The sequence below is a fragment of the Ochotona curzoniae genome, unplaced genomic scaffold, assembly GCF_017591425.1.
Source record: "Ochotona curzoniae isolate NIBS_2020 unplaced genomic scaffold, NIBS_Ocur_1.0 contig_50, whole genome shotgun sequence".
Taxonomy (NCBI): domain Eukaryota; kingdom Metazoa; phylum Chordata; class Mammalia; order Lagomorpha; family Ochotonidae; genus Ochotona; species Ochotona curzoniae.
In genome coordinates this window covers 8,318,354-8,329,248 of record NW_024466446.1, presented here as the reverse complement: position 1 = coordinate 8,329,248, position 10,895 = coordinate 8,318,354, and the positions used below count along the sequence as shown (strand labels likewise).

The 10,895-nt window shown below is 45.1% G+C and overlaps 1 protein-coding gene across 1 annotated transcript in view; it reads right to left on the bottom strand.

Annotated features, from left to right (window-relative positions):
- Positions 1 to 2,018: 2,018 nt before the first annotated feature.
- LOC121162019 (histone-arginine methyltransferase CARM1-like) overlaps positions 2,019 to 10,895 on the bottom strand; it is a 129,707-nt gene continuing 120,830 nt past the window's right edge. Inside the window, exon 14 of the mRNA XM_040988758.1 lies at positions 2,019 to 2,129. Within this exon, the coding sequence (XP_040844692.1) occupies positions 2,019 to 2,129 (111 nt within the window). The remainder of the gene's footprint in view (positions 2,130 to 10,895) is intronic.

Sequence of the window (10,895 nt, the reverse complement as noted above, 5' to 3'; positions counted from 1 at the left end):
CTTTCCAGCAGAAGGGTCATACGCTGGAGACATCTTGTTGTCCAAGAGTAACCACGCCCATCTGCATCCACTTGCACATACACACTTCTCATTCACGCCCCTCAGCCGGATGCACTCTCACGTGTTGACTGTCAAGGAAGCGGATCGTCTTCAACACTGCAGCTTCTACTCTTTTTTTCATGTTCATTTTTGATGATGTTTAACAGAGTGGGAAGGATGGAGGGACAGGGCAAACTGGGCGAGGCCATTGTTTCCAAATTTTCTTTTTCTTCTTGCTCTAGCTGGGGGAAGGGTAAGATGAGGGGAGAAGCCACACCCAGGCTCCCAACCCGCCCAGTACCCAGGGATGGGGAACAGCTATCCAATGTCATCCCAGGGTCCCCAGTGTGGGACATGTTTTGAGAGTTCTACGTAACTGATTTTGATAGTTCTGAAATGCTGTCGATCTTGCTGATCCACAGAGGAGGAACTCCTTCCAAGGTTCATCGGTTGACATAATCTGCCTTAACGCCTCTATTCACCCAGATATTTGTTGTCATAGCTTGGTTGGGGTAGTTGCCCAATTTTTTCCACCTTGTGTCCTCTGCTATGCTTTGAAGGTCCCAGTGGGCTGCCACATCCTCCATGTGCATCTGGGCCTGCTACCCATTGCTACATCTGTTTCACTGAGGAGGGTGTCCCAGGACGCCCACCCAGGCCCCAATGGACCCTGCCCCATATCCTCCAGGGCTCATGGACCTGGAATCCTGACCACACAGGTGGGCCATGGGATTTGGAATAGGTGACCCAGGGCCCTGCTGGAAATCCCATCCCAGGGCTTCACAGAACCAGCAACCCCTGCCCACACCCAAATCTTTTTTTTTTTTTTAAAGATTTATTTTTATTGGAAAGGCGGATATACAGAGAGGAGGAGAGACAGAGAGGAAGATCTTCCATCTGATGATTCACTCCCCAAGAGGCCGCAACGGGTGTAGCTGAACCAACCCGAAACCAGGAGCTAGGAGGTCTTCTAGGTCTCCCACACGGGTGCAGGGTCCTAAGGCTTTGGGCCATCCTTGACTGCTAACCCAGGCCACAAGCAGGGAGCTGGATGGGAAGCAGGGCCGCGGGGATTAGAAGCAGCGACCATATGGGATCCCAGCGTGTGCAAGTTGAGGACTTTAACCACTATGCTATTGCGCCAGGCCCCACACACATATCTTTACAGAGAAAAAAAAATAGAATAGGCTAGGTCACTATGCTGGCACACTCTAATGGTTAACACAGATTTGGCATTAACCAGGCCCAGATGCCCGCCTGCTATTAGCTGCTTCTCTCCCAGCAGTGTAACTTGCCTCGGTATAATGCAACCTCGGCGGGGGCTTTTATTTACTTTTTTCTTTAAGATTTATTTATTTTTATTGGAAAGTCAGATATACAGAGAGGAACAAAGACAGAGAGGAAGATCCTTCATCCACTGACTCACTTCCCAAGCAGTCACAACAGCTGCAGCTGAGCCCATCTGAAGCCAGGAGCCAGGAGCTTCTTCCGGGTCTCCCACGTAGCTGCAGGGTCCCAAGACTTTGGGCCGTCCTCTACTGCTTTCCCAGGCCACAAGCAGGGACCTGGATTGGAGGTGGACCTGGGCTGTGGGGATTAGAACTGGCACCCATAAGGGATCCCGGCATGTGCAAGGTGAGGACTTTAGCTGCTAGGCTATTGCACTGGGCCCAGGCTTTTGCTTTCTTAAAGGTGCGTGGTTTCACACAGGAGTTTAGTTAAAACCTATCCTAGTATGTTAGCTGTTTTGATAGTTGAGCCTCAGCACACTGTAAGAGCTTTCATTCAGTGAATATGTACTGAGTATCTATTGCATGCAAGGGAATTGAATAAGCAAACGGAAAGAGGGTAGGAGTGGAAACATGCAGATGTGTGCAGCCAGCCCCATGATATTCTTTGGGGGAGAAGAGTACCCTAAGGGAAATATTTATTCCAAATTGGGAAATAAAAACCACCAGATGCAATGATTCATGGTTTTGCTAGGCATCCACCACCGTCACATTAATGATGCTGAATTCTTCCACAATTTCTGTGGAGATCCTGTGCAATTCAGCTTGATAGGCAAAAGACAATGATGGGTACTGACTCTCCTGGAAATGTGGTTATCGTCAATTAAGTTCATGATTGCGTCATCAACAGCTTGGAGAAAAAAGAATTGTTTTTTTCCCCCAGCAACTTTAACATTGAGCAGGCCAGATGGGAAACCAGGATGCATTTCTCATGGAGAAAGAAAGAAAACTTCCAGGGGCCAGGGTGTGGTGGTGGGCATCAGTGGACAATTTGTCCCGAGAAGGCAGACAGAAGATACCAGGCAGAGAGTTCTAGAACAGACTGCATATTTCCTTTGGGATTACATACAGCTGATGCGTTCTCATACAAAGCTTTGTATTGTTTATCTTATCAACAAAAGAACAACCTTCTTATTCAATGGCTGTCAGTCCCGACCACTTTGTCACCAGACCTCATCTTGGCTGGCCCTCCGTCGTATGGTGTATTTATGCCAAACGCATGCATTGGTAATGATTTCATTTCTGCCTTTCTGGGTAACTGGTTCTGGGCTCGCCTATTCTTCCGTGCTTTGTTTTAATGGTCTGCTCTGATATCCTCTTTGGTGACAGGCTGTCTGTTCCCTGTTTGTAAGACGAGGCGGTAAAATAATACATACGGATTTTTTAAATCTCCTTGGAGAGGCCCTCACTGGCTTACATATTATGATAATGCCTGTAGGAGTACTTGATAAACAGCAAAGCAATGTACACGTTAATTGACGTGATTAAGTAGCTCTTCTAAGCATCTCCAATTGATTTCCAATCCCAAGCCCTATTATCAGGCCAAATGTGAAATGAAATTGCCCCCCGCCCTTGCTCTTGTAATGACTGAGCCATTCAGACACACGGCTCTTATGACAGCTGGGAGTCATTTGAAAATGAGCTTCACTTCACTTTGGCGTGTCAGATGGTCATTTAAAAAAAAAAAACTGGGTTCTATTTTTATATGTATATATTAAGCTTGGCTCGCATTCAAGAGGCATAAGCCCTGTTCCAAGTGAGGGGCTTAGGTATACGGCTGGAGAAGTTCTCATTTCAGGAGCAAAGAGGCTTGGGTACACAGCAAGCCTTGGTCACGGCACTGGAAGGAGGGTCAGCCGAGCCAATTCAGAAAGGCAACATGTGGTGGTCCTGGCAGCAGGCAAACTTTAAACAAAGGCAATCAAGGACCCATGGGTGTACTAGTAAGAGAGCTGAAAGGGAAGAAGTGATGATCAACAGTAGCTGAGTTTGCATAACAGCCCCGGGAACTTGGGGAAGGATGCTTAGGCACCAATATCACACCACTCATCTTTGTCCTCTCAGTGACTTTGCAACATCAGAGTTCAAAGGAGATGCTCTATGTTATACCTGTTTCCTCATAAACACCTATTTCCCTCCTCCCCCGTACTATTATGAACTCACCAGTTGGGTAAATGTGTAATAATTCACTTTTTTTTCTAGGTGGTCAAATTCCTGCTTGTGTCAAAAGGTGGAGACGAAAGAATGCATATGCATTCGCATGGCCACATGGAGGACCACACAAGAAACAATGCTGACTTAATTTGAAGAAGAGAACTGGAAGGCCGAGGGACAGGCATTCACGGAGACACTCCTGTGCGCTTTCTAAAAAGTCCATTTATTTAAAAAGCAAAGAGACAGAGAGAAATGTAGGCAGAAAGACACACAGTCACATAGACAGAATCTCGATCATTCAACTGCTAGTTCATTCCCACGATGGCCATAGTAGTTGGGACTAAGTGAAGCCAAAAGTCATGAATCAATAATTCCATCCATGTTGCCTACATAGGTCATGGGGACTCCTTGAACCATCATCTCCTGCTCATCAAGCACATTAGCAGGGGGCTGGATTGGAAGTACAGCATCCAGAAGTCAGACCAGCACTCCACTCCTATATAGGATATTGGTACTAAATGTGGTGGCTCAATTTGCTATATAGTAAGCTTACCAGAGTTCACTATTCCCCATGGATTTGTCTTATCCTTAACAGCTTTATTTTACTGATTACTCTTAATCAGCAAATGATTGCTGGTGGAATATTCATGAAAGGTTTTTATCCCCTCAAAGATAGACATCAGGTCTTCTGGGTGCTCACAGGACTTGGACCAGTTCAGAGCACTTAGCATCCCTCGGTGTGCTAATGGATAAGCTGATGTGTTAAGCATGATCGAATAATATGCCTGTTCTTTTCTTAAATTAGGTAGCCTGGATACTGAGGGGAAAAAAAAAAGAAGACAAGGGAGCAACTTTAAAAACAAACACAATAGTTGCAATGATGATAGCAACAGGAGAACAAATCAGATTCCTTGGTACTTTGCTCCTCGAAGTATCCTCCACGGCCAGTGCATTGGTATCACCAGGGAATTTACTAAATATGCAGACTCTTAGGTCATTCTTTCAATCAGACTTCTGGGTCCAGGTAGGTTTCTCACATGGGGGCAGAGGTGCATACATGTGGACCGTCTTCAGCTCCCTTCACAGGTGCACATCAGGGAGCTAAGTCACAAGTAGAACAGCCACTCCAACATGGGATGCTGGCATCAGAAGCAGTAGCTTAAGCTCTGCACCACAAGGCAGGCCCCCAGAGTGCATGATCCCCAAGCACATTACAGCTCCAGCAGTAGCATCCAGGGACCAGCTACATGTCCATCTTCTGATCTAGTCCAGCACCGGCTTATCTGTGATCCACAAGAACCAAGTGGATCACAGAGCTTGCCCTCCTTCCCCTGCAGGATCCTTGCCCAGTGGACCTGCATATACCATTCCATGGGTCCACAACAGCCTGCCACACATGGTGTCAATTTGATCCGTACCTCTTCTCTCTACCTCCACGCAATCCTGGCATGTATGATGCAAAACTCAGTGTGAACCCTCCCATTTTTGGACGAATAAGATCCTGCAGTGTTTATCTTGATGAGCCCATTCCTCTACTCTTCATTCCTAGGTCTTTCTATCCAATAAACGCTGATAGCTACTTCTGGTGATTCCAAGCTATAGATGCTTTGGTTGATTTCCCCAAGATTACTTGTATGTTGATGAATTATCTGTAGGTAGAATTCCTATGAATTCATTTCTTTATTATATTACAACAACAATGAATTTTCAAGGAAGACAGCCTGCTGAAAATACTAAATGAATTTACTTTTCTCTCTTAAGTCATAACCCTCTTTTTTTTTTTTTACTCGTCTTCTTTTTTGCCCAAAGCAACAGAAGACGGATGAATAAAGGCATGGATACATGTTTGGCAAGACAATTTGTCTAAAATGAAACTAGCTACACTGTCACTGCATATCTGATAGGTAGATCTTGAGGCTGCCACCCTTAGGTAGAAGAACAAGATTGTGTGCTGGGGGACCTACACGCAGCCAGCTTTTGAGCTCTTAGAGTTGTGGGTCAGTGCTGCTGCTGCGTGTGCAGTGGGTTGAACCATGGGATGCTGGTCTCCCCTATGAAAGCATCATTTCAGTTCTTTCCTTCACTTCTATTTTAGCTACCTGCTAATGTAGGCCCTGAAGGAGGGCAAATGTCTCTGGGCCCTTGCCATTCATGTGGGAGACCCAGATGAAGTCCCTGGCTCCTGACCTCAGCTTGGCCCAGACGGGGCTGTTGTAATCATTTGGAGGAATGATCATAAAATGAAAGACTTTTCTATAATGTGTAATCCTGCCTCTCAAATTAGTAACTTTTTTTAAAAAAGGGATTACAGAGAAGAGACTGGTTCATAGAACTGGTCAAACATGCACTTTTGCCTGTTTTGAAAGCACAATGGGTTTTAGAAAGAATATAAACCTTGGGCTGAACAATCACCCATTCATGTTAATGGTTACATTCAATGAGCCAGGTTTCATATCCGTCATTACATTCAACCTTTATAAGAACCTATTGTTTCATTCAACCCTCTTAAGAGTTATAGTTACTGCTTTGCTTCAGCAGATGAAGACTTGAAGCAGAGAGAGTTTAAATGACTTCCTCAGGTTTATATATTTCATAAATGGCAGAAATAGGAATAGGACAGAAGCAGGTCCTACTAGAGACTGAACCTTTTCCTTGTTAAACTGTCACAGTCCCAACTGATGCTCAATTTAGACGATTTGCTTGTCTGGAGTCTCAAGTCCCTCCTCTAAAGTGTCACCATGGACATTTATCATACAGACCTGACTGTATATCTTATCCTTTTAGAAAATGCCAGGGGCTGGCATGATACCATAGCACACTAAACCTCCACCTGTGGCACTGGCATCCCATACAGGTATCAATTCCAGTCCCAGCTGCTCCACTTCTGATCTAGTTCCCTGTTAACAGCCTAGGAGAGCAGAGGAGGATGGCTAAAGTGTTAGGACCCCTGCACCCACATGGGAGATCCAGAAGCAGCTCCTGGCTTCAGATCAATCCAGTCCAGCTGCTGAGGCTATTTGGGGAGTGAATCAGTGGATGGAAGATCTCTCTCTCTTGTTCTGTAACTCTGCATTTCAAAAAAAATACGCTTCCTTTAAATGCCAAATGACAGCTGGCACAATGGCACAACCTGCTAATGATGTTATTGGGAGGCAGTTTTAAGTTCTATTGCTATTTCTAGCCCTAGTGGGGATCTGAGCACAGGTTCAGGAAGAACTGGGGTCAGACAGTTGTTTTACTACGTTGCAGTTTAGAGCAGGACAACGCTAACCCTCATGCAAGCCTGCCATGCCAGTGGATAACTCCATGAGACCCCCCTGCCCATTCCCAATCTATGTAATGGGAAACCACAGTCTTCGGGGGGGGGTCACTTGTCCACTGCAATTTGAAGTAGTGGCCCCAAGGAGAGACTGACTCACACAGCCAGGGTTTCACATCTTTTAAACTGAGCCCTGCAAATTATGTATCCTGCCTCGGTCATAGCCGTTTGATGTGTCTCTTTGAGTATAGTGGAAAGGTCAAGCCATAATAAAACTGTAACATTAATGCTACCTCCTAGGGTGCCGAGTGCAAGACACTAACAATTTAATAAGTTTGGGCCTTTGCATTGACCTATGCTAATGTGTAATTTCATGCTATTTTGCATGGCAAAGGAAGTTTTTTCAGGATTCATTTGATTGCAAGATCAATGTGAAAATGCATTATCTGCCTGCCTTGAGCATGGTCAACTGTTGACCTCTCCAATTAAATAGACCTGAGAAAGAAAATTCAATTATAAGGAACAAATGTTTCCTGAACACTCTATGTACAAGGCCCCATGCCAGGGCCAGCGGGGAATACAGAGATGGGCGGAATTTGCTGATAGCTCCGGGGGCGCTTGCAATTCCATTGCAGGAGGCACCACCCATGGACAGATGAGAAGCACATCCATGTGCTGTCTTAACTCAGGAAAGCAGAGAGAATGGACTTGGCGAAGCTGGAGTGGGATATGTGGTCTCTCACAGCAGACATTGCTGGGTTCTTTCTCCTATATGGGGACAGAACCCTAGTTAACGTCAGAACCCACCCCTTCAGGAAGATGAGCATAACTTCAGCGATAAACACTCAAACAGCCTAGCCCCTGCCCGGTAGCTCATCGCACACCTCTGATCAGTGATTGATTCAGAGGTGGGCATGTATGTGATTAAGTACTGGCCAAGAGAACATAAAGGAAAGTGTCTGGGTCAATGTGGGAAACATTTTCTTTCAGGAACAAAAGTTTGTGGCTAAAGCTTAGGTTTTTGGTACTAACTGTATGGTTTGAAAATCCTGGCTTCCTGGCTTCTGTATCTGTGCTTAGCTACATGTCCGTATTATTGCATGTCTGCTGAGAAGACACTACACCTGCATCTTCATGAATTAAATGAGGTTTAGAATAGTATGACTCAAATAGCATTTTTTTAAGATTTATTTTTATTGGAAAGTCAGATATACAGAGAGGAGGAGAGACAGAGAGGAAGATCTGTTGATTCACTCCCCAAGTGGCTGTAATGGCCAGAGCTGAGTCAATCCAGAGCCAGGAGCCAGGAGCCTTTTCCAGGTCTCCCACGCAGGTGCAGGGTCCCAAGGCTTCGAGGTGTCTTCAACTGTTTTTCCCAGGCCAAGCAGCGAGCTGGGTGGGAAGTGGAGCTGCTGGAAGATGAACTGGTACCCATATGGGATCTTGGTGCATGCACGGCTAGACTTTAGCCACTTAACTACCATGCCGGACCCACGTTTTTTGAGGATCCTGATTAGTTAATATGCAGAAAGCATTTAGAATAGTGTCTTGCACACAAGTGGTGTCATTGTCATTATTCAGGCACATGAGAACAATGATGTGTTGTTTATTTTCCACGAGGGTCTTGTGTTAGGGCCAGAGATACACTTTAGCTTTTGAGTCACTCTCCAGTGTATGTCCCAGAGGTCCTCAACCCACGTGCCTGCCCTGTCTCAAAGACGTCCCCTTGCGAGCTTCCTCAGACAATTTCTGATCTACAATCCCGGCCATCTCAGTTACAGTTAGATGGCTTCATGAAAGGCTGATTTTTCAAGGTTTTCTTGAGGCCAAAGTTACAAGACCAGCATGGTGGTGTTCTAGTGAGTTAAGCCACTGCTTGAAACCATTTCATCAGAGTGGCCCGTACAAGTCCCACATGCTTCTCTTCTGATCCAATTCCATGTCGGGATGCCCGGGAAGGCAGTGAAGGATGGGCCTGGGCCTCTTGTGGAGACTGGGATGGACATGACGGGCTCTGGCTTCTACTTGGGGCCAAAGTTGTTGTGACCATTTGGTAGCAAACCAGTAGTTCAAAGGTCAGTCTCTCTCTCTGTTTGTGGTTTCCCTTTATGTCTCTCTTGCTCTGCCTTTCAGAAATACATATAAACAAAAAGAAAAAATGTAGACACTTGATAGTCATATGTGTAATAGGGTTCTCCAGATAAACAGAACCCAGTGCATGTATGCACTTACGTGTGAGAGACAGAACATATGAGGAGCTGGAGTCCTGGGGGGTTACATCACTGAATCCTCCATCTGCAAGCTGGAGACTCCGGAAAGTCACCAGTGTAATTATAGTTCATTTTAAAGCTTCAGAACTGAACGTGTAAATCCCAGGCCAGCGGCAGAAGACCTGCATGCTTGCTCAAGCAGTACAAGAGGGTATAAAGCCAGGGAGGTCCTTTTTCCATCAACCTTCTTATCCTGTGGAGAGCTCAAGAGACTGGATAATGCACACACACACACACACACACACACACACACACACACACACACACACGGGTGGGCCATCTCCTTCACTGAGTTCACCGATTCTGTACCAGTCTCATCTGGATACATTTGGAATAATAGTTACTCAGGGTACCCATGGTATGGTCAAGTTAAGACCATTATTATTCGTAAGGGACCTGTGATTCCGTACTTTTAAATTTGTGAATACTGTAGCAATATAACTACAATAAGTCAAAACTTTGGTAAGTTACTCCCTTTGATTGCAAATACTTCTCTGTGCATTCAATTGGAAAAATAAGTTGCAAAATGGCCATACTGACATAAACTATACCCTGCATTCTATCATTTTTATGGTAATATTTATTAAGAAAGGACTTTAAAAAATCAAAACAAAGGCAAAGATGATATATCACCATTTCAAAGGAATACATTATGGGAGTTATTACTTACATGAAATGTATTCTCTGAGCTATGAGCTTAAAAAAAAAGTCTCATTTACTCTCCCACAACCAACCTGGTGCCTGAGCTTGTATGAAATTGTGCTTCAACAAAAATCACAACTTCATAAACACAACATCTCCTGGGGGTTGTTCAAAGATGGAGAGACAATAGCTTTTTAGGTGTTAGACCATCACAGATCCACTCCCTGTGCCTTCTCGTCAGGACAGATGAAAGCTCCTGAGAGCGTTGGGCTAGGGAGGGCTGTGAGACTCCATCAGACTTCAGTGGGAACAAGTGCTGGGGTCAGGGATGAGTGTGGGGGCGGGTGGAAGGCATGGTGGAAGCCACCAAGCATTTCTACAATCCAGGATTCGCAGTTGCTATCTATGCCACTTCAAAGGCAATTCTCACCTGGTTGGGCTCAATTCCGTAATTGCTCTTAACTCCAGCATCAGTGAGCACTGGAGTTGCATTTGACATATGATCAGGCATTATGGAAAATTAAAAAAGAATCAGATTCAAGTCCTAAGAAATTCAAAGACAAATAGTAGAGAAAGGTGTGTATATTATTTATAGAATGACTTGGTAAGACTTCCACAAGGAAGGACTAGCCAAGGGGTGGGAGACCACGGGATGTGTTAAAGGTGGGAGGGCTCCTTTGAATGAGTGTGGAAGGTGCTCAGTAAGGCATGCTGGTGAGGGGGGTACTAGAAGCAGGCTCTGCAGGGGTGTAAGTCTGCTCACGTGGATACACAAGGAAGAGGATTTCATTCTGAGTGGTCAGAATGAGCAGAAGCACCCAGGCAGAGAGCTAAAGGCTCTGGGTGAATGGCTGACTAATGAGGGTGTGGGGATGCTACGGATTGCAGCGCTCTCTACAGAGTGAGCAGTGGCCTGGTGGACTTCATTAGGCTGCTGTGTTGATGTGACATTCACGTTGAAAAGGGTTGTTTGGACCAAGGAAAACTTGCTCACCACCTGACTTGTGACATGTGGCAAATATCTTCATGAAGACATTGCATTGGTATCTAGTGCCGCACATTTTTTTTTTAATTGTAAATCCTAAGACAACTGGGAAAAACTCCCTTTATTGACCTACAAACTCATCAACTCTGGTCAATCAGGAACATCCCTGATACTAGTTTACAATTTTATTTGTTGAAAATACTTGCAGAACTAGATTAAAATTGTCAACAGAGAAACGTCCTAAATACACTCCTTTC